General features: G+C 60.3%; 1 protein-coding gene and 1 long non-coding RNA gene across 5 annotated transcripts in view; one reads left to right on the top strand and one right to left on the bottom strand.

The window, feature by feature from the left end:
* Positions 1 to 22913, top strand: part of PCSK6 (proprotein convertase subtilisin/kexin type 6) — a 115261-nt gene that overhangs the window by 20171 nt on the left and 72177 nt on the right. The window contains exon 1 of one of the 4 annotated variants that reach the window (XM_016154842.2): positions 14460 to 14690. The exons of 2 other annotated variants lie outside the window; for them this stretch is intronic. In XM_016154842.2, coding sequence (XP_016010328.2) covers positions 14460 to 14690 — 231 coding nt within the window. Of the gene's footprint in view, positions 1 to 14459; positions 14691 to 15607; positions 15725 to 22913 lie in introns of those variants that run through there. One more of the 4 variants, XM_036232054.1, reaches the window with a different exon arrangement.
* On the bottom strand, positions 8986 to 13366 carry LOC107515780. Its single transcript, XR_001598108.2, has 3 exons — positions 10083 to 13366; positions 9658 to 9956; positions 8986 to 9503 (listed from the first exon to the last, which is right to left on the bottom strand). It is a non-coding gene; the product is annotated as an uncharacterized LOC107515780 (long non-coding RNA).

The following is a 22913-nucleotide window of genomic DNA, read 5'->3' as shown; positions in this document are numbered from 1 at the left end:
CGGGGAGCCAGCGCCTCCCTCAGTAGACGGGAGGGGGCGGCCCTGCGGCATGAGCTCCGGGCGGGTGACAGCGCCTCGCCTGCCCGAGGCCCCCAGAGGCCCCGGCGGCCGGGCGAGGGCGAGCCCAGCCCTCCGTAGCCAGCTCCTTTGGGAGACACAGGGCGATGGGTCCTGGTCTCCCATGGAGGGGGGAGGGGAACAGGAGGGTGCGCCTGTGGGACCCCACGCCCCTGGCCCCTGCCCCAGGGTGGGCACTCCGGCCGCTCCATCCTGGGGTCAGCGCGGGAGAGGTTTGTTCACCCTCCCCTCGAAGGCAGCCCTTTCTGGCTCGCGGTCACAGGGCACCAGGAGGGGAGCACGCAGAGGGGACAGAGCCAGACCCGGGAGCCGAGGGTCAGGCCGCAGGCTCTGCCTCTCTGCTGGGCCGGAGCCGGCCGGCCGCAGGCCCCGCCTGGCCCGCTCTGCAGCGTGGTGCTCACGCCCGCCCACCCGAGGCCACCGCCGGGGCCACGTGGTGCCCTCAAAGCCAGTGTCGAGCAGAAAAGCCCACCTCTTACTCCCTTCCCTCCGGGTACTGACCCCCTCTCCTTTCCCGTTCCAGAAGATTCCTCGAGCTGTCTGTACCCACTGTCTCCACTCAGCCCGGCCCCGTCCGCAGCCCCCACGGCCCTCCCCTGGTTCCTCTGTGCTCACGGCTGGGCCCCTGTGGGGCCGGGCGTCCGGAGCCTTCCTCCCCGGGGACCCCGTGGGCGTCCCGGCCTTGACCGTCATGACCCTGCGTCATGACTCCTTGGGGACGAGCGTTCCTGTCCGAGGTGGCAGCACGCCTCGGTCCTGCACTGGAGCTCCCTGTCCGGTGAACCCAGAGTCGGGGTTCGTGGGGCCTCTGTGGGAGGGCGTTGAGGACAAGAGCGATGTAGGTGTGTTGCCCTCACTCTGGCCTGACTGTCCCCGTGAGGTGACCGTGGTCAGGTGCACCGAGGCCCACCACACAGCAGGGGGAAGCTGTCACGCACAGACTGCCAAAAACAGGCCAGCTCGTCACGTCCGGGAAGCGAGGACCCGGGTGCGAGTCTCCCCACAGCTCACAGCCTCTCTCCTTGCGAGCACCTGCCCCTTGCTGGCGGGGGTCCTCTGGGGCAGCGCAGGGACCAGAGGGACAGTCCAGCCGGGGCCGCAGGGCACAGCCGCCTAGGCGAGGCTGGCCGCTGGCCGGGGGCCGCCGCCCAGGCCCAGCTGCAGGGCTGGGCTTCCTGTGGACGGAGCAGGAGCCAGACGGCCCGCCCCACGATGCGATGCGTGTTTACAGTTCCACCGCACCCTGGGGGCCGCCCTGGGCCGCCCGGAGGGGCCGGCCTGCGCTGGAGGGGTGCACTCCAAAGCCCCCCCAAGCCCCCAGCTCTGGGCGATCTGGGGTGCTCGCTGCCCCCTCTTGTGAACAGCCGGGTCCCCAGTGCTGCCCGCTCTGTTAAACACTCACAAAGCGCTTGCTCCGCGGCTCGCAGGGCAGATGCTTCAAGCGTTTAGTCATCACCGTCCTGTCCCTGAGCGACGGCTGCCGCGACCCTTCCCTCCTTGGTCACGGAGCAGCGCGAGGGTGGACGGTCCACACCCCACGTTTCTCCCCGTGGCCCCCACGCTCGTCCTCACGCTCACCCTCTCCGTCTTCCCCCCCTCTCTCTCCCTCCCTCCCTCCCTCTCTCTCTCTCATCCTCTCCCTACCGCGCATTTCTTTTTCCTCCGTTGCAGTTTCGTGGGTAGAAGGGTCACTGTCACCACAGGTCTGAATGACCCCGGTGCCTGATTCTTTCCGTTACCGGGTCGCAGTCTTCCACCTTTCCATGGACGGGAGGCCCTTCCCACTGCTCTGCGGCTCCCCCGGAGTGGCCTGCCCTCTGCCCTTGCACTCGGGGTCGCGTGGTCAGTGAGGACGGGACCCTGGCCGCGGGCGCCGTGGGGCCCCGACAGGCGGCCTGGTCCCCAGCGGGGCGTGTGCAGGGTGGCGAGCCGGACAGGCCGCCGGATTCCAGCTTGTTACTTAGAGCCACGCACAATGTAAAACGTGAAGACTCGTGTGTTTCTGGAATTTTCCACTTAATGTTTTTGGACTGCGGTGGGCCCCAGGCAGCCGAAGCTGCGGAAGCGAAACCGCGGTGGGGTGGATGGCGGGGTACCCCCCGCCCCCCGCCCCACACCCCGCACCGCACTGGGCGCCGTGACCCCATTGCCTCAGGTCTTCCCTGCCCAACAGTGAGCTTCCCAAGGACAGGACCGTGGCCTGGGTGGTGGCCGGCCTCGGGGCTGCTTGCTGTGTGGGGCGGGAGGTGGGGGGCAGGCCATGGTCAGAGCCCCCAAGCCCGTCTCAGACGGTGGCCGATGACGGCTCCAGGCCACTGTCACCGCCTGCCCAGCTGCACCGCGGAGCAGGTGGCCTGTGCACAGTCTCTGAGGAGCCCCCTCGGCCGCCCCTCCCGCCGGGTCTGCTTTCCCTCAGGGCCTCTGCGCTCTGCACGCCACCCCTCCCCTGCACCACGCCCTCGACAGTGCCGCCAGGTGTGCTGGGAGGTGCCGGTCCCTGTCATTGTGGGCCTGGGCTTGCTCAGTTGGAACCTGTTGCGCTTAGCTTATGGCATTCGACTCTGGAGGTCCAGCGCCGGTCCAGGGCTGCTCGGAGAGCGGGCAGCCCAGAGGCGCGAGGGGCGGTGGTGGCTGACGGGACACGGGGGAGGGGCTGCTGGCGCTGCGTGTTCATAGGGTCGGCCGCAGCTTGGAACAGACGGCAGCAGCGCGCGTGACGTGGGCCCCCGAGTAACCGCCTGTGCCGACGGCTGATCGTGGGCATTCTGCGCCGTGTTCAAGTATCAAGTCATCGTGTGAAACTAACCTCGTGGCACACGGCATTTGCGCCTCAGTGTTTAGGAAGCGTTTTGTTTCAATAAACGGTGCACCCAGTTGGCGTTTGCCTCGGTGAGCAAGGCCCGACACCTGCCCACCCATCTGCGGTTTCTCTTCGAGCCCCAGGCCCTGGCCCCCCTCTGCAGAGTGCCTGGGGCCACGGCCAGCCAGGGTCCTGGGGTGCTCACCAGGGTGCCGCCTTCCTCCCTGGAGCTGACCTCCGGGACTGTCCCCGGATCGCAGCTCTGCCCTTATCGATTTCTGCTCTGCTGGTTTTGCGGGGAGGCGGCTGGGGCTGGGGCTGCTGGGCGTGGGTTTCGTCAGGCACAGCGATGTGCACGCCCGTGCACGGTCCTGCAGCGTTTATACGAAAGAAGAGACTTAAAACCGAAGTCACTGCCATGATAAACGTTCAGACCTTGGCTCCTACCGGACATTCTGGAAGAACTGGAGCCTGGATTGATTCCAGAAAGGATAAACATAATATTAATGATAATAATATTTTGCACTTGGTCTAGTAAAAATATTTTGAGTACAGCAGAGGCAAGGATATGAATGTTTGCTTGGCGCTCTTTATCCGGAAATGCTTCTGCTTGTTTATTATGTTAGGGCTTTGTATACAGAAACTATTTTTTCCTGTCTCACCACCGGGGGCCTCATTTCTTGCCGGTTCTACATCCAAGGTTTAACAGGAAGTCGCCATTCGTATTTAAATGGTATGTTTTTAAAACTTCTCTGTAAATAGCTGAAGACGGAAGGGCTGGAGGTGTGGAGTTGTTTAGCATTCTCCTGGACAGATATTTTTGCACTTGAAATTACATCTCATTAGTTGTGAAACAGGAAATGTAAAAGCTCAGGCCCTGGAGATTGTGACATTCGAATGCTCGTGCATCTTTGAATCTGTGGAGGTTGAGAGACACTCAGGGAATACGGATTTTTTTTTTTTTTTAATTGGAGGGTAAATCTGAAAAATCACTCTTAGTTCTGTGCAAACATAATCTGCGAGAGCAGGCGGGCGTTGGGGGGAGCAGAGTATTCACGTTCTGTCCTAGCTGACGGGGGAGGGCGCTTCCCCGACTCCTGCCGGGGGCCCGCGGTCCCCGAGGCCACTCGCCCTGAGGACGCGGGCATCGGCGCGGCGTCCCCTTCGCAGGGCAGAAGCCCGAGGACCGACGTGCCCAGGCTCTGGCTGGGCCGGTCTCCAGCACGCAGCCTCGGGTCGCTCACGGGGCCTGCGCTGCGGTGGCTCAGCCAGCACCCCTCGTCCTCGGCCGTCCGGGGTCCGGCTCCAGCGGACCCGGCACCGGGCGTTTCCACCCCGCGGACTGCGCTGCCCCGTGGCCCGGCGGACGTAAAGCCTGCCCGGACACATGGCACCAAGGGGCTCAAGAGCTTGGACGGTCCGTCGCCTCCCACTTAGACGTCCCTCCGAGTTAAGGGAAACCGAGCATGTGTCTAATCTGCGGAAGCTTAAGGGCTCATAAAGCTGGGGAAAAACAGACTTTCTGGTTTGAGATGGTGGATTTTGCAAATGCATTTTCTTTTTCCATCCAGATCCCAGTGACGAAGTACAAAATGAAAAAATTTCCCCAAACAGGAAGGGGAGCTGGAGAAGGGGTCAGAGGCAGGGAGGGCAGGGGCACGGGGAAGGGAGCTGCGCGCATGGTGCGCAGGGGGATCAGGGGGCGCAGAGGGCGGGTGGGGCGGAGCTGCGCATGCGCGCCGCAGGCGCGGAGAGGCCGTCGGACGGGACGTCTGATGAGTGTGCTGACAAATAAAAGAGACACTACCTGGAAGTAATAGCCTATCAGACGCCGAAGAAGTACTTGAAACTACAGCCAAAGCAATGATCCAGGCGAAATGCAGAGAGAAAGACAGACAAGAAAGAAAAACCCGAACGTGGCATCAGTGAGCTGTGGGACCACTGGTAGTGGCCTATTATACACGTCCTTGGTGCCCAGAAGAAGGAGACAGCGAGGTGGGGGGGGGGGAGTAGGGGAGAGAAAAATATTTGAAGGAATAATGGCCAAAATGTCCCCGATTTGATGAAAATTATAAACCCACAGATCTAAGATACTCCGTGAACCCCAAGTACATGAACAGAAAGACAGCCACACCAAGAAACATCATGATCAAATTTCTTTACATCAGAGATAAAGAGAAAAATTTTAAGAGCCGTCAGTAAAAATTCATCGCATTTAGATAAAAGTGATGGAAACTTCTTATTGGAAACAAAGCAAACCAGACGACAAGGAGCCACATATTTAGGTACCGAATAGAAAAGAAAATTGTCAAACTAGAATTCTATACCTGGTGAAAATATACCTCAAAGACAAAAAAGCATAATAATGACCTTTGTGGACATACCAAAGCAGAAAGAATTTATCACCAGCAGAACCACACAACAAGAATTATTAAGAGAAGTCACAGACACAGAAGGAAAATGACATTAAGTGTCAATCTGATTCTGTACGGAGTGATACGTATGTGAATAAATAGAAGACTTCTTGTTTTCAAAACATTCTTTAACTTTTAAAGTAGTAACTATACCAGGTAAAGTGTGTAGCATGTAAATGTTGAAGAATAGCACAAACTTCGGGAGACAGAGAGCGGAAAGATTCTGACACGCGCAACGGTGGAATCTGACTCTAAGTTAGACCGAAAGCGAAGCGTGTATGATAAACCCTACAGCAACTGCTAGACCAAGAAAGCGGCGTCAGAGCTAACATGCAGCGAAGGGGGTCAAATTGGTCATCAAAACCCGACCGTCCTTAACCAACGTGATGCAGCGGCCCTGCAGCAACACTGCTTCTGGGACCGAGTTGCAGGAGATTCTGGTCGTCGTCTTGTGAACGGTCGTGCTCCTGGGTGGCTTTGACGGAGCACGTCACCGCTTGGGAGAGGCTTCCTTGGCAAGGCGCCAGGGGGTCTCTGGCCAACAGACAGCACAGAACCGAGGCCCGAGGCCCAGCAGCCTGCGAGGAGCTGCCAGCCTTCCAGGAGCCATGTGACTTGAGTTCGGAAGCAGGTCCTTCCTCCCGAGCCATCAGGTGACTCCTCGAGGCCGGCCAACCCCTGGGCTGCACTCTGTTGAGCTATGCTTGGATTCCCGACCTGCAAACATCCTGAGATCATGTGCGTGTATTGTTTTAAGCCAGTAAGTTTTGGGGTCATTGGTGACCCAGCAATAGGTTATAAATGCCGGCAGTTTCTTAAAAAGTTGAACACGTATCTGCCACATGATACAACCGTTGACTCTTAGGCGTTTACCCAGGAGAGATGAAGGCACACGTCCACGAAGTTTTATGCATGGATGTTCGTGGCTGCTTTATTTGTAATGGCCCCAAACTGGAAACAGCCTCGCTGTCCATCAGCAGATGCGTGGCTCAGCAAATTGGGGTATAAACAATACACAGTCGACTACACATGGCAATTAAAAAGGGTGAACTGTTGACACATGGAACGTGGGTCAGTCTCAAAATCATCATGCTGAGTGAGAGAAGCCAGACCCAAACACGAGGAAGCTTCTGTATGCTTCCATTTATATGAAGTCCTAGAAATGGCAGACCAGTCTATAGTGACAGAGAGCAGATCGGTGGTTATCTGATGAGGGGAAGCAGAGAAGGGAGGGTGGAGAGATTATAAGAAAGCGTGAGAAACTTTGGGGGGTGATGGATGTGCTTATTATATGATTGTGTGGATGGTATCATAGGCTTAGACCATGTCAAAGCCTAAGGTGTACACTTTAAACGTGCACAATTACATACTAATTGTACTTCAATAAAGCCAATGAAAGACTATTCCTGTAGAAAGGAGCACTTACATAACAGAAATAATTTTAGAATTTCAAAATAAAAAATCAGGAATGAAAATTTTAGTAGAAGCCTAGGGAGACTGTTGAAGAAATCTCCTAATAATTAGCACAATTCCTACAAAGAAAGGGAAAACGAAAGCTTAAAAGTGAGAATATTAAACTAGACAGAAAGTAGAACCGCTTAAATAATAAAATGTACAAAAATAGAAATGAAAGAAAGTGTGTGGAGGGGAGCAAGTTACCTCAGAAACAGTTCAAGAAAATTCGCTGGATGCGGAGGACGTGGGTTTCTAGGCCGAGAGGTTCACCACGTGCCCAGCACCACGAATGAAGCGGAGCCACGCGAAACACGCCAGCGACACGTGAGAACATTGGGACAAAGCAAAGGCCTTCCAGCCCGCGGCGTAAAGGTTCTGGAGCAGGACACGATGTCCCTGGCCAGGAAGGGCATCGCCTGAGGCGGGAGCAGCGTGTGGCGACTCCAGACCGTCAGCAGGATCTGCCCAGGTCACCCGGGGAGAGCGCCTTCCGCACGTGGCCAGATGGACCGTCACCAAGCGAGGCGGCCTCGGGGTTTCTCTTTGGAGCCCCAGCAGCTGACAGCGCGGGCGAGGAAGTCGGACACGGGCTCGTCTTCTGCAGTGGGATCTGGGCCCGCGCGACTCAGCGGCTCTGGAAGAATCGTCGACCGCGTGGCCCCCGACGCCCCACTGCGGGCTCTGCACGGCGCCGGCAGCCGCGTCTGCGACCGCCACTCCGAGGCCGTCATCGGCGGCGTCTGTCCCTCCATCCTCCCGCCAGAACCCTTTCGGACCCAGCGGCTTCGGGGCCGGGAGGCCGCTTGCGCGTCCACTTCGCTGGTAATTTTTGAAACTTATTCCTCAGTAAAGAACAGTGGGAAAGGCTGCAGTGGGCCAGGGGTGTCCCCGACGTCACCGTTTCTGCGGGTGTAGTCACACCTTCGACGGGGACCCCTAACGCGAGCTGGCGTTTCAGAGTGTGCCCTGAGCCAGCAGATTTCCACCCCGTTCTGCGTGTGACGGAGCCTCGCCCGCCAGTCTTCCGAAGCATTCCCCGAAAAACCATCAGAATCGTCTATTTTGGGAAAATCGGATTCATCAGATAGATGAGTCTTCAGCTAACAACTATTCGAGAACGATGCTCGCGTCACGCTAGGAATGCTGTGCTCGCTAGCATTTGACATTTTCGGCAGTCGAGAATGACTACTTTGAACGTGGAATGCCGCCGCTGAAAACAGGATGCTGCGAACAGAGCGACGTCGTTTGCTTCCACAGGCTGATGGACCAGAGCGAGGTGGAAATAACGACGGTGAGGAATTCCGCGGCCGCCTGGGGGGCGAGGTCGGGGCTGTGACTCGCCGGCGTTTCGGGGTGAACGCTGAGCCAGGAGCACCACCCGCGAGTAGTCTCAGGGCCAGCGGGGAATGGGTTAAAACCCGACACTCTGTACCCAGAAAACCGTTACGCATGTGAGCAAAACAGTTCCGGATTTAAGTACTCAGGAAATTTATCTCCAAAGCACTTTTTCTGTCACCGTGGGATGCGTTCCAGCCGAAGGCTCCAAGAAATCGTGTGAATGGCATCTGGCTGCCATGAACATCTCCAAAGGCACGTTTCTTTCATGAGCAAGGAATAACTAAGGCAATCAAAAAGCCCAAGAAGAACAAAATGCCTTGTAAGAAACTCGTGTCTATGTCGAAATATGAAGGAAACAAAAACGTGACGTGAATTTGTCTGTCGACCGTTCACATGGCTGCAGTTACCGGCCCTGGATCCGTGGAGAAGGGCCAGCGGAAGGGACGATGCCTGTGAAGTCAGAAGAGCATAAAGAGTGTCCGTTGGGTTCTAGATTTTTAGATTCAACCTGTGGACAAACCATGAAAGACTTCTGTTCGTAAAATCCCTAGAATCATCAGCTCTGACCATGTAAAAGTTCTTAGGGTATAGTTGACAGAAACTGATACATTGAGAAGAATAGAACAAGAAAGGAGAGTTGGGTGAGTTTGAAAGTTACAAACATAATCAACAGAAAACCTAAAAATAATAACTATCCCGTTTTAGGAGAGATACGGTCACCCAAGCCTTGTGTTTCATAGTCAATAGATGATGTACAATGTGAATATCAAGATCGCGGCGTGAGTCTGCCGTTCAGAGTTAGGGTGCTGAGTGCCAGGAAAGCCAGAAGCAGAAATGGTTACGTCAGGGCTCCGAATGGGTGCTTTTTGCTTTTTAGTATATTCCTTCCTCCACCGGGCATGTTCAGAAAAACATTTTGAAATGCTTTCAGCGAATGAAATACAATGTTGAATTGTGAATACGTACACGTTCTGAGGACCGCACACGAAGACACGCTGGTCGTGACAAGCTAATGCTCACACAGCCAGGGCACGAGGCAGCCGGCGTCTGTCACCCACTTGCCGTCAGGCTCCGAGACGGTGGCCTTCCCGGGGGTGGAGGTGAACCCGAGAACGTCCCTTCCTCATTTGTGCTTCCTACCCCCAAAATTACGGCCAAGCTCACAGTGGGCGTGAGGTATTGTTTGGATGGCCATGTGTGTGCACGCTGGAGGTCTCAGGCGTGAAGTTTTGAGCTGTGAATTAGGCAGCCAAGTTGTTTTGTGTGGTGTGACTCAGAAGACCTAAGACAAGCGCGACGTTTAAGCGCAAGTCCATTATTATGGCCTTTGGTGACAGAGCCAACTGCCAGCGGGGGCCCTCTGCTCCGAGGGAACTGCAGTAGCCTCTGGTGACAGTGACAGTCCGTGCGGGCTGGCCCTATGAGAGAATCATAGAAGGAGACCCAGTTCAGTTCACGAGACGGGTGGCCCCTTGTGGCTTGCGTTTCCAGCGCCAGCTAGCCACTTCTGGGTCCCAGCTGCCCCCACCTCATCTGCCCCCACTGGAACCTGCTGTCCCACTGGTGCCTCACCGGCGGCCCAGTCCTCCCGCTGTTTCCCGATCACTTCTTTGAACTCAGTCGAAAGTCACTTCTGGGAACCCCGAAGCTCGGCTCAGCGCATCTGTGACAGGCCCGCCTGTGGGGGGCCGGGGCGCCTGGCAAGGGCCTCGGGCTTTGCCGTGCGTGAGACTGGGAGCTGCGGGCGTATCTCGAGTGGCCCGAGCTGGGTCCTGGTTTTACATGCCCCATGTTGGGGGTCGATTCAGGGGACAGGGCCAGACAGAACAGGGAAGTCACTTAGGTGGCTCCTGCGGCAGTTATCTCAGTACCTGAGGAAAAAGCGAGAGAAAGTATCAAAAGCCACCTTGAGCCCTGATACCACTGAGCTTCTGAATTAAGAACCCTGGGCCCCCCATTACCAAATTCCCGTTAGTGAAATAATGACCTGTCCTTACCGTTTGTGTTCTCTTCGGTTGGGTATCCTGGTACCTGTAACCAAAGGCAGCCCAACTGCTGCAGCACGGAGGGTGCAAACAATGTGGTTTCCTCACAGGCGGCCCTGAGCCTCCTGGAAGCTGAGGGGAAAAGGGAAAGCAGACAAACTGCAAAGCTCTCACTTCTAGTTGGGAAGAGCTTCTCGGGGAGTTTCAGCTTTTTTGCTCCTAAATTCCTTGTTTGACACTAAATTTCCACGTGGGAGTTTATGAAAGGAACACTGAGATACATAATTGCTGGATCCAGGATAATTATGTTGCAGGAGAAGCAGTTTCACAAGGTTCTTTTTTAAGACAATGAGGATCTCGATATAAAGGGAGAGTTCAGGCTGTTCCATGCCCTCACCACCCCCGGTGGTCACACATTCCCCAGAGAGGGGTGCAGCCCTGTATCAGTCAGAGCCCACACTGGGGGGACCAAGAGATAAACCGGCAGTGACTCAGAGCGGAAGGCGGAGAGCAGAGTATCGGGGAGGGGGATGGTCCCTGACCCCCACTGCTAGAGGAGCCGCTGTGGGCGGGATTTGGGGTGAAGGAGAGAAAAGTGTGAAAGAGAGGTAAGCGGACTCAGCTGGGGGATCCCTGGTTTCCAGAACCCCCAGCCAGGGATAAAGATCTCCCTGGGACGGGCGCGGGGCAGCTGGAGGGGGGCAGCCCCTCTTCCCTGGGCCCCCCCACCCCGGGCCCCTCTCGCCGTGTGTGGCGTGCATCAGCCTCTCCAGTCCCCCAGGCTGGGGGGCCACGTGTTTATCTGGGCTGGGTGGAGGGGCTGTCACTTCTAAGGTGTGCCTCTCTGAGTCCCACGGGGCATTGCATCCCTGAATGCCATGTGGTCCAAAGTGTCCAGCTGTGCGCCCAGGTGCCCAGTGCAGACCAGCCCCACCACGGAGGAGCCTTCGTTTTGCTGAGGGAGTCGCAGCAGGTGTCCTTGAGGAGCACTGTGCTCTGATGCCTTTGGCGTAGGGTAGAAGTCAAGGCTGCAGAGGTCAGATAGATTTGGGGGGTTAAACAGGTGTCTTTGCTGTGATATGCCTTGAAGGCATTGATACCCGATGTCATCAAAGCTAAGGGATCCCCTCCGTTGGAAGATGCATTAGTATTTTATGTGCTATTGAGAAAGACAAAATATCCAAGTTGGAAAACTCACAGGGACCCCCCCACAAAGCTGCAGCGGTGACAGGCTAAAATGACAGCGTAGGAGAAATAAGCACACGAGAAATAAACCCAGCAGAGGGACGGCAAGAAGCCCCCTGGTCTCCGCCTCGGCCCAGGCGGGAGGAGGGAAGGGCCCCGCACTGATCATCTGAACTGAACCCTAAGTAGTACTTGGTTGGGTCACCCTGGCCGGCTGCGGAGGGGTCAGGAGCTGGTGCCCTGGATGGCTGGCAGAGGCAAAACCACACCCTCTGGGACTCAGTATCGGGGCCAGTGGTGATCGCAAAACTCCAGCTGTGAGCCGTTCCCCGATCCCGGGGACGTTAGAATGTGGCTGAGGGGTGGGATGTTTGCATGCCCGTGAACCCCACGGCGGGCCCGAGCGTGTAGCCCTGACCACTCCACCCCCCGGAGGGCTCCTGGTGCCCAGAGGCACCTCATCACCGCTGTTGTGCACTAAGTGCCAGCAGCTGGGCCAGGGGCTTGGCGTGAGCCAGCTCGTCGGCCTCGCCACGCCCGTGCACGCGGACGGCATCGCACAGCATGGTTACTGCCGCATGGTCACTGCCATTTCCAGCAGAGGACACAGGAGCAGCACCTGGGTTGCCCGGGGTGCGGTGAAGCCGGGCTTCAGGGCCGGCTCTTCTCCGACGACCTGTAGGGGGCGCCCATCAGGGACTGTGAGGGACCCGGCCCCAGCGCCTGGCTCCCCGCCTTTCCCCCCAATGCAGACTTTCAGTAAAGTGTCCACTGCCTCAACAGACGCAGGTCCCGCATTAGAGTCTGTTTCGACACACCCCAAGGGGTGCGTGGAGGCCGCCGCTGTGCCTGGGTCCCATTGGTGACCCTGGCCTTGCCACACAGCGATCCGCTGTGGGCTGAGAACGTGTACTTCGGTGACGTCTTCCAGGCGATGCGCCCTCCCCGTGTGATTTGGGCAGATGCTAGGATGGGTGTCACACCTCTGCACGGGCGTCTTCTACAACTTCTTGCACGTGACCAGGTGCTTGTCGCCTTTCTGGCCCATAACTGATCCATCCCAGGCCTCCTTACCTGGGGGTGCAGCCCTCCCTCTTGCCCCCCCGTGAGGCCGTCCAGGGCCCTCAGGGAGCTGGAGCCAAAGCGAGTAGTAATCCCCTCCCGGCAGAAAGAGGAGCTAGGCTCACTACAGACCCCGTCACCGTGCCAAGGTCCGGTGCCTCTGTGACGAGCGAATCCCGCGTCCGTGTACAGCAGCAGCGAACCCACGGGGCAACTCGCTTTAGGATGCTCGCTTTGGAGAGCTGGCCTTTATGGTGCATGGAAGCCACGCTGTGGCCGAACACTTCCACAGGAAATGGGAAGTTCAGCCCCAAAGGACCAGGTTTGTTAATGAGGTGAGCTCAGACGCCTCCAAATGAAAGCACCGCTGCATCTTAGTCCCTCTCGGTTCAGTGAGTGGAATCTCTCAATCTACTAAATTTTTACAGAAAACCCCTTATCCCTGCTGTCTAGGACGTCTCCTCTTGGAGGCAGCAGCCACTTCTCAATAACTTAGATTATATGCAGGGCGGTGTCATCTCGGGGAGGGCCACATAGAAGCACCACAGAGGATCTGGGACAGGGCTGACAGTCTGGCCAGAAAGGTGACAGGTGTCATTCAGGGGAACTGCTCGCAAGGCCTCTACTCTAGCTCCTTCGGGATGGGGCCCCTCCTCTGGGGATGGGCTGAGGGTCCCGGGGACTCTTTCTGCTAGTGGGGTTCTTTGTGGCCTCCCGGGCAGCCCAGTTTGCCTGAGGGCCTCCTGGCATTCGAGTGGGCGGGCAGGCGAGTGTCTAAGCCATCTTTGGAGAGACACTTGAGGCCTGAGCCCTGGAGCTTGGGGCGCTGACCCCACCTGGCCAGGGGATGGAGGGGGTGAAGTTGCCTCCAGCGCAGAAAAGGGAGAAACATTTGGGAAATGGGTCCCCAGGCTCCAGGAAGAGCCTTTGCAAGCAAGGACCTGGCTTTCCCTGAGCCTCCCGCCCTGTACCTCCCCTGGGTGACTCAGCCTGCAGTGAGTCATGTGGGTTAGGAAGCCGGGGAGCTCCTTAGGAGGGCGGGAAGCACCTGGGGAAGCCATCCTGTGGGACCCGCCCCCCCCAGGGCCCACCCTCTGCTGAGTTCTGCACAGCACCCCAAACCAAAGGGATCACCCCGAGACTGAGCCCACGTGGGTGCTCTCCCTCCCAAGCGGAGGTCCCCTGGGCGTGGTGCCTGGGACCCTCCTGTATTCATCCGCGCAACGGGGGCGGTGGGGACCAGGGTCATGGGAGGGGAGACCCCGAAGCCACCCTCGCCTCTCACCACGTGTTGCTCGAGTGTGGATGTCTCCACAGCTCTCCGCGGCGCACGGATCACTGTCTGCTGGACTCGAGGCTGCTGCAGGCAGCGGCCACCAGGATGACCCAGCTCACTGTCCCTGCTCGGTGGGCGCCTTTAAGAGTGGGCAGGGCACCTACAGCGGGCGTGGGGAGACAGGCTTTTACCCACAGCTGTGACCCGAGCTCATGCCATCGTCGGAACCCTGTTGTCAGACACGGGCGCGGCCCAGCGCTCCCCCAGGGCAGCGGCTTGCCAGAGACCACAGAGATGGGAAGGGGGCCGCTTGGGGTCCACGTGCACGGGTGGCTCCCGAGGCGGGCTGGAGCCTGGCGCCGGACCGCGAGCCTCCTCCTGGGCTCTCCCCTGCCCCAGCTCATGTCACACGTCTCCGCCCCGCTCAGGGCGCCCCTTCAGCAAACCTAGTTCGGGGGGCCTCATTACCCCGTGCTTCCTGCGGCCTCTGGAACCCTCGTCAGCCCCGCGTCTCACGCTGAGGTGAGCAAAGCCACCGGCGAAGGAGGTCGCAGCGCCCAGGTGAACGCGGCCTGCAGGACCCCGGCAGGTGCGAGCGCCCCCAGACTCACCTGCGAGGCCCGGGCCCTCCGGCGGGGGTACCCGCAGCTCACGCGGGGCCCGGGCACCCTGGGGTTGTGCCTGTGACCCCCCGGGACCCCCGAAGTCTGCCCGAAGTTCGCGGGGGCGACGGCGGGCGCGCGCGGCCACCTCCCCGCCCCGCTCCCGCCCGCGGCGGCGGCGGCGGCGCGTCCCGGGCGCGGGCGGCTTTAAAAGGCGGCACCCCGCCCCCCGGCGCACTCGCCGCCGCCGCCGCCGCCGCCGCGATGCCTGCGCGCGCGCCGCCTGCGCCCGGGCCGCGGCCGCCGCCCCGGGGAGACGCGGGGCGCGCGGGGCGCCCCTGGCGCTGGCTGCTGCTGCTCGCGCTGCCCGCCGCCTGCTCCGCGCCGCCGCCGCCGCGCCCCGTCTACACCAACCACTGGGCGGTGCAAGTGCTGGGCGGCCGGGCCGAGGCGGACCGCGTGGCCGCGGCGCACGGCTACCGCAACTTGGGCCAGGTGAGTGCGGCGGCCCGCGCGCCCCGAACTTTCCCGCCGCGGCGCGCAGCGCGCGGACCCTGGGCGGGGACACCTGCGCGGCCGGGTGGCCCGCGCTGCCCCCCGCGCCCGCCGCGCTCTCCCGGCCGGTGGCCCGCCGCCCTCGACGGGCGCTGCGGGGCCGCGGACTCCGCGCCAGGGCGGCGGCCGGCGGTGCGCGGCGCCCCGCCTGGCCGCTCGGGGACCTGCGCCCCGCGCCCGTGGCCCCCGGAGGGCGGGCATCGGTGCCTGAGCCGCCGCCGGGGCGCCGCCTCCGCGTGTGTGTAGGGACCGCGCGGGGACCGAGCGGGGACCCGGGGGCGGCGGCGGGTCGCGGTGGAAAACCCCTCCGGGGAGCTCGCTTTCTCTCTGGGCTCCTGCTGCAGCCCCAGGGCCAGCTCTCTGCCTGTTAGCTGCGTGGCCTTAGGCGAGTCACTTCCCTGTCTGCTGTAGGGCAGGCGACAGTGTGTCACCTGTCAACAAGTTGTGGGGCTGATCCAGCGTCGACTGGTAGCAGAGCCCCAGACTGGGGCCTGGCCTGGCGGGGAGCCGGGAGCCCTCCTGTGGCCTCAGCTGTCACTGCTGCTGTCACTTAGCCAGAGAGGACACCACCTGGGCAGGAAGGCCCTTGACCCCTCAGGACCACCGATGCAGGCCCCTTTTTCTGCCCAGCCCTGCGTGGGGGCAGGGGGGCGGGGTCGAGTCTGATTTATGGCGGCGGGGGGGGGGGGCCCGCGGCGGGGCACAGCAGGCTGGAGTGTGCGTCCAGCAGGGGACCTCTCAGCGCAGTCGACAAACCTCCCAACTACACACTTGCAGGGCCGAGCAAGTGAGAGGGAGCCGCCAGCTCACAGCTCGCACCGTGGTGCTCCGCAGTGCGCCATGTAGCTCCCTCGTTTCCCGTGCCAGACGCCCGCAGCGTGCACCTGGGCCCTCACAGAAATGACATTTCCCCTGCGTCCTGTGCTCGTCTCTGCTGCGGCGCACGTCGGAGGTGTGGCCTTCAGGGAAAGCAGGTGCTTCGCGGGGCGGGTCAGGGGGTGTCTGAAAGAATGCCGTCTCCTGTTTCTACATCTTTTCCTCTCTTTTGACCGCTCAAGTCTCCTCACGCATCCTGGGATGGAAGGATTTGCCTTTGGGGAACCTGGTGCCGTTCTCTCCGTTCTCTCCGTGGCCCCTACATCTCCCTGGCGGGTGCAGGGGACCAAAGGTGTCCTCGGGTCCACCCCCATTCGTGCGTCTCATGTTCGCTTGGGCCCCTGGCATTGCCACACCTGCTGCTCTGCCCGGGTGGCCCAGACATTTGTCTTCAGCGCCAGGTGACTCTTGACTGCGTGGTAAATTGGCAAGCGCCTGAGCTTCTGGCTCCGTAATCGCGCGAGCAGAGGGCACTGAGGTTGAGCCGTGAGCTCCCGGATGCTGCCGGACAGAGGCACAGTGACGCCCAGAATTCCTGTCCACAGACCAAACCAGAAACGCTGGGCTTTGGGACCAGTCCCGGCAGACTCTGAGCTGTGTCTCAGCCAAAGTCGGAGGTCGGCCTTTCGCCTGCAGGAGAGAAGGCTCCTCCCGGCATGCACCACTGCCCCCCGGGCGGTTCCGGGGAGCCTCGGGGGCCCCCCAGCTCTGTACACAGCCAGTCCCCTCAGCCTGGTAGGCACGATGCTGGAGGTGGCACGCAGACACCTTCACAGACCAAGGGATTAGTTGTCTCAGAGGCAGAGGAAGGCCAAGCGCTCTAGTCCCAGGCCGGCGCCCCGCCCCCGCCCCGCCCCCGCCCCGCCCTCGCCCCTCTAATGTGGAAAAGGCCCGGAGCCTTCCAGCCTCTTCCACTCAGGAGTCTTTACACCCTCCTTTGCCTTCTTCAGCGAGGAGAATTTGTGACTCATAAACGAGACGCTGATATTATTAGGTTTGATTTATGGGCGAGTAAACTGAATTGCAGCCGGAGATGGAAGCGGTTGGTGTCCACACAGTAGGCTTGTGTCACCTCTGACAATTACACGCTCCCAGCTCTTTGTCTCCGCCGCATTCTCTGGTCTGAGGCCTCCTTTGTGTGGCTTTCCCCAAACCCTTAATGGGCAGGGCAATTAGTGTGAGGCCGGTACCTGCCTGAGTCCCAGCCCTGTGTTCCCTGCACTCCCAAGTTCCGGCCTGATTGCTTTACTTTCTTTCATGCGGCTGATAATTTGATCCCGTGGCGCTTGCGTGGTGTACAGGTAACTTAGGCCAGTGGACAGTCACCGTTCCTGAATCGCGGGTCCCTTTCAGAGTCCGATAAAGGCACTGGGTCCTCTCCTTCGGAAAACATTCATCATCGGGAACAAGACAGATGAGCCTCTTTCTGCTCCTCTGTTCATCATTAGAGTCGGGGTCCCCCAAATGCACCACAATTTTTAAAAAAGGAATAAAAATTTGGAAGAGTCGTTGTCATCTTTAACAGACGACATAAGAAACTATGTTGGATGGTCTAGTTGAGAATAACTGTTAGTTACCCTACGATAGCAGCGTCCACGAAGATGAAAGAATTATAACTTACTCTAGCATAAATGCTCTTAGAGACTTAGGAATAAAACTAAAAATAAGGGGGGGCTTTCAGGGAAAACATTAGAAAATATTTAAAGAAGTATTGAAAAAAAGGAAGGCAAGGATAATGGCGAGGCAAAGAACAAATCGAAGGCGGAGCTTGATTTAAAAGTTCTGTGTGGCAAGGACATCATAATGGGCTTAAAAATCAAGTAACAGACTAGAAGAGGAATAACATATAACAGACGAGTGTGTAGGTTATTTGAAAAGCCGTAACTCTAAAACTGTATCCGTTACCAAGATCATTTATCAAGAAAAAGATAAATGCCATGTAGAACCATGAAAAGCACATGAAGAGGGGATTCGGCGAAGGGGAAATCCAGGTGGCCAGGACACCGAGAGGGGATGCGCAGCCTCCCTGGGGGTTCCGGGGTGACAGAGCTTAAGGCGGCAGCACCATTTTGCACCTGTCAGACTGGCCAAGGTAGAAAAGCGTTGGTGTCAAGAGCCGGCAAGGATGTGGAGCAGGGGGGCCATCCGCGGGGACGGGAGTCACGACCTGGGAAGGCTGCGTGGCAGCGCCCCGTGAGCACGAGCTGCGGCGGCCGGTCCGCGGCAGGCTCCGCTGGGGACAAACGTGCACTCGCGCCCGGCCCAAGGAGACGCGTCTAGGAATCCGCACAGGCATTTCCAAAGTGAAGGGAAACGCCATCTAAACACCGCATCAGTAGAAGAATGGAGAAATAAGTCACGCCCCTTGTAGGGTGTTTAGAAAGGCGTTAACTGGATACCTATCTGCACAGATAAATCTCGAAAACCCGCGTGGAGTAGGCAGGGCAGGGTGTAGATGCACAGCGTGACCACGTGCACCTGAGCGCAGGAGAGCACTAAGCAGTGCGATGTTGCGATGTTGCGATGTTGCTGTTGTGATGTTGCGATGTTGCGAGTGTCTGCACGAGCAGGAGCGGGAAGGGCCGAGTCAGCAGCTGCGCCCCCCCCCGAAGGGGGAGGGGCGGGAAGCTAGGAAGCGGACCGTGAGGCCTCACCTGCCGAGTCCTACCTCACACGCCTGCGTGTGTAGGTGTGTGTGCGCACATGCACACAAGTCACATGCAAAATAGCATTTAAGCATTTTGCACTTTTATTCTTTGCATCAGGATGTTACAGGTGTGGTGTATACAGCTGGGTGTTAAAAGAATGGTCCAGAGCTTTTTCTCACCAGAGTGTCGGGGGGCTTGGGAGGGACAAGGGGAAGCCCATGCCACCTAGTTCTCAGGGATGGATTGTCGGGTGGGCTGGTGGCTTTAGGCCCCAGGCCCAGAGCCATGCTCACACGGGCCTGGGGGCAGGAAGGAGGGGTCCTGGGTGTGGGCTGGGAGTGTGGGGTGTGGACGGGACTGGCCTTAGGACGCTCACGCTAGGCACGGTGTCAACCTCCCAGTCGCATCTTTGTGCAGTTGGGTGCAGATTTAAATGGACGGGGCTTCATGTGACTGCGCTGCCCTGGTGAGTCGCCGGGGCTGTGGAGGGAGGGAGCCAACGCCGAGTTCAAATTCAGTGCACGGAGCCCAGGGAGCCCCTGAAGGCAGCCATGGTGGACGCAGTCGGGCCGGAGCGGCCGCAGGGAGGGTCTGGACTTCTCTAAGCAGAAACCAGGGTGCACACTGGAAACAGCTGTGGACAGGGCGCAGGGCCGAGGACCCTGCCTGAGCCCGCCTCTGTGGCCCTGGACGTTGGCCAGTGGGGATCGCCACGGACCCTGCCGGGTCTCAGCCCCCATGGGGCGGCTTCCGCCTTGGCCTTGGCCCTGGCCTTGACGCTGAGCAGGAGCCCTGTGTGTGCCTGGACCCGGCGACCGATTCCCGGGACGGAGCCTGGCTCCACCGTGCAGGTCACACATTGACCGACAGGCCAGGGCCACACCTGCACCCTCAGCTCGCCTTCCGCCATTGTCACTGTTGGCAGACGGACCTCCCACCTGCCCCTCAGACAGGGTCGGCCAGCAGGCGGGAAGGCCTTTGGTCCCGCCGCGTTCTGTCCAGAGCAGCCGGTCCCGGCGCCTCACACCTCTGCGTCATGGAGGGGGGCCCCACCCCTCTGGGGTCCCCTCTCATAGAGTGCCACATGGCAGCCCAAACTCTGTGCGTCGTCACCTGGACTGATCCTCTTTTGCTGCAACGTCCTGCTCTGTGTGGCCCCTGTCTACACAGGGGGCTGCGTGTCCCCGGTGCCTGAGCCCGAGGCCTGGAAATCGCCGCCTCCTCCCCTGCTGCCCGCCTGTCTGGCAGCCCGGCTGTTCGGCCACTGCCCAGCGCCGGCTGCGGCCTCCATCCCCTGTCATGTCCTCACTGCCGCGGGCCTCCTCTGGCCCCTGCCGCCTTCTGCCCCGGGCTCTCGGCCCCCCGGCCCCCGTCGCCCCGACACTGCCTGTCGGTGGCCTGTCTGTTTCTGTGCCTGGGCCTGGGCTGGCCGGTCCGCGGTTCTCTGGCTGCCCTGAGCCCAGTCCCCATCGCCAGCCACTGCTCCGTGGCCGGGAGGTGACACCGGGGTGGTGGGCACGCACCCACCTGCTCCGCGAGGGCCTGCAGCGTGCTCTCACTGGTGCGGGGCCCTCGGAGACAGGGAGCCGTGACGCTGCCTGCAGGAGCCTCCTGGCGGAGGGGAGGGGCGAGGTCGGCAAGGTCAGCCCAGCGTCCCCCCCACCCCTGCCTCTTATCCCGATCCCGCGCTCTTGGGGCCTCGCTCAGGGCAGGCCCCTCCTGGTGTGTGCCTGGGAGGACACACCAGGAGGGCGCTCTAGTTTGCATCTGGGTCAGGGGTCAGGTCGGCGACACGGGGACATGGCCCAGCAGCGTGGCTCCCTGCAGCCCACGCTGGCTGCTCAGACTCTGCGTGTCCCGCCGTCCCCGAGGCCGGGCGTCCTCGCGCCTCTGCGCCCCGCGACCCCGAGGCAGGCCCTGGCCCCCCACCTCCCCCCCGCGCCGTCGAAGGCGGGACGAACAGCCGTCAGCTGTCAGGAGGGAGCCCCAGGCTCACGGGACAGGGCGGTCCCCGGGGACCCGCGGTGGTGGGGAGCAGCTGCCCACCTTGCCCAGAGGGACAGAGGGAGAACACGGGGGTCGGCAGAGCCCGCGGGAGCGGGAACCGTGGCGGAGCGGCCTTCTGCTGGCGGCCCCCAGGGGCCGAACCCTCGGGAAGCGTGGCCCGGGCGAGGTTGGCCGGAGGGCGCCGGGCAGGGGGGAGGCGGGACGGCGACCAGCACGGGACGGGGGAGGCTGGCCGTGTCCGAGCTGGGCGTCCCCGCGGAGCCGTGGGCGTCGCTCGCTGCGGCCGAGGCGCCTCTGGCGGCCGGCGCTGTGCGGGTGCCGGCCGCAGAGGTGAGGTGGCGGCCGGCCTCCCCGGGGGGCCAGGCGCCAGCGCGAGCTCCCCGTGTGTCCTGTCGGAGGCGCTCAGCAGTGCATGTGGTCCCGTCTGTCACCCACAGGCCGGGGTCTCTGCCCCCTGGCCTCGGGCGCCGTTGGCTCGGGCGTCTGTCTGAGGACAGGTTCTAACATGGGGAAGCAGGTCCGCTGTGGCCACCGTCGCCCGTGGTCCCATGTCCACCTCGTCCACCTCGACGAGCCGCTGTTTTCTTACGCAAACAAGCAGAACCCCTCCTGCGCTCCGCCTGGTAAAGCCGAGGTTCTGCAGGAAGAAACGCGGTTTCTGCGCCGCGTTCGCGACCCGGCGGTGGGCTCCTTGCCACGCGGCCTCGCCTCTCGCCTGCGGGAAGGCGGCACCGGCCACAGCCCGGATGCGGTTTACCTCCGCTGCGTGAACAGGGTTCCATGCCTCGCAGCCCTCCGGCCCAGCGCCGGGTTCAAAGCTCCATGCGTGGGGACGGACACCGTCTGTTCCCGGAGAGTTTCGCGTCCCTGGACGAAAGAACCTCATTAGTGCTTTCTAGGTTTTTTTCTTTTTTAGTTTGTTTTTTCAAAGAATGTGGTTTTCTATCTCCCTCTGCTATCTGGCCACACCAGGAACCACTGTCAAACCAAATCAGCTCCTTCTTACACCGCACGCTCTTCCCGTCCGAGCCAAGCCGCAGAGGTGGAGCGTCCGAGGCCTGCAGACCGGCGTCCGGGGCCCGCGGGGGGCCGGGCGGCCCCACGAATAACGCTGCATCTGAGCAGCACTCCCGTTCCCACCGAGCTCCCCAGGCCCGACTGGGAGCTCGTCCCGCTCTCCGCCTCACGCGCACGCAGAGCCCGGCTGTGTGTGCTTTCTTCCCGTGGCAGAAGTTTGACGGCTGCTCGGAACTGCAGGAAGCCCTGCCTGCCAGCCAGGCTGCGGCCTCGCGCAAAGTTGGTTTTACTTTCCAGCGATTGGCTCCTCTCCTGAAGTTTGTCATTCGGAGTGCTTTGTGCATGGACGGCACCCCGGACAGCACCCTGCCCGGGTCTCCCCGACCTGCCCGGGTCTCCCCGACCTGCCCGGGTCTCTCTGCCCTGCCCGGGTCTCTCTGCCCCGCCTGGGTCTCTCTAGCACACTGGCCTCCCTGGGGACGTCTTGCAGTGACCAGACGCCCACACCGAGACCGTTCTTCCCCAAAGGCCGAGGAACCTCGCCCACGCGTTTGCCGCCGCTTTTCTCCCCGCGGCGTCTGTTTTATCTGCGTCGCGTGGTCAGGCCGCACGACTCAGGTGGCACGTCTCAAGGCAGAGCTGTGTTTCTGCACGTGCCGCAGGCGCAGAAGCCATTGGGGATGGTGGGTGTGGCCTGGAGGGAGCAGCCGCCTTGGCCACGCCTGCCCCGGCTCCTCCTCCCTGGTGCGTCTTGGTCCTGAGGTTCGTTTGCCTTGAGCCCGGTGTAATCTCCGCGTCAGCCTCTCACAGCAGAAGACGGCGTGCTGGCCGCTGTGGCCAGTGGGCCCTGGCACTGTGGCCTCCCCGCGGTGCTTTGACGAGAGACTCAAACCAAAAGCCCCCGTCAGTCAGAGCATGCCACCTGTGCCCTCGCGGGCTCCTCGGCAGTGAGCTCTGCTTCCGGGTGGCCCTTTTCCCTCTAGAAGATTATGGAGTTTCCTGGGTCATTCAGCTTGTTTATTACAATTGTTAAAGTTTCTTGGCTCCATCAGTAAGGGAATGGATAAACAGCATGAGGAATTCATAGGATGGCACATTTCATTTTTATTTTTTATTTGTTTATGTTTTTTGAGATTTAGGAGAGATTTATTAAAAGTATATTTTAGAAATACAAAGCATGCCCCGAGGAGGCACACGGCCCCTGTGCTGTAGCCACAACAACCCTCACCAAGGGGCCACAAAAAACATCACACACAAGGCCGCAGAATAGGGGGACGGGCACGTGTTTCGAGCGCCGGAGACGACCGGACAGCCAGTGTACACGGCAAGGCGGGTGAATCCCGTAGACGCTCTGCGGCATGAAATGAGCCTTACACAAAAGAGCTATCTCTGTCCGTTTATGGAAAGTTCTAGAACAGGCTCAACCAGCATGGCTGAATAAAAACTGACGTGTCGAGGCGGGCGTGTCCTGGGATGGCACCCGGCGAGCTGGGCGATGGCTGTGCTCTGCTCCTCGGCAGGGGTTTGGGTCACACAGGTGTAGGCGCTTGTCAGGATCACAGAGGCCTAATTAATGTTTGCCCATTTCCCTTCAAGAGGGGAAGTCTGTAAGCAA

The sequence above is a fragment of the Rousettus aegyptiacus genome, unplaced genomic scaffold, assembly GCF_014176215.1.
Source record: "Rousettus aegyptiacus isolate mRouAeg1 unplaced genomic scaffold, mRouAeg1.p scaffold_m13_p_14, whole genome shotgun sequence".
Classification (NCBI taxonomy): domain Eukaryota; kingdom Metazoa; phylum Chordata; class Mammalia; order Chiroptera; family Pteropodidae; genus Rousettus; species Rousettus aegyptiacus.
Note: the sequence above shows the minus strand (reverse complement) of the source record. Positions and strands in the feature narration are given on the sequence as shown.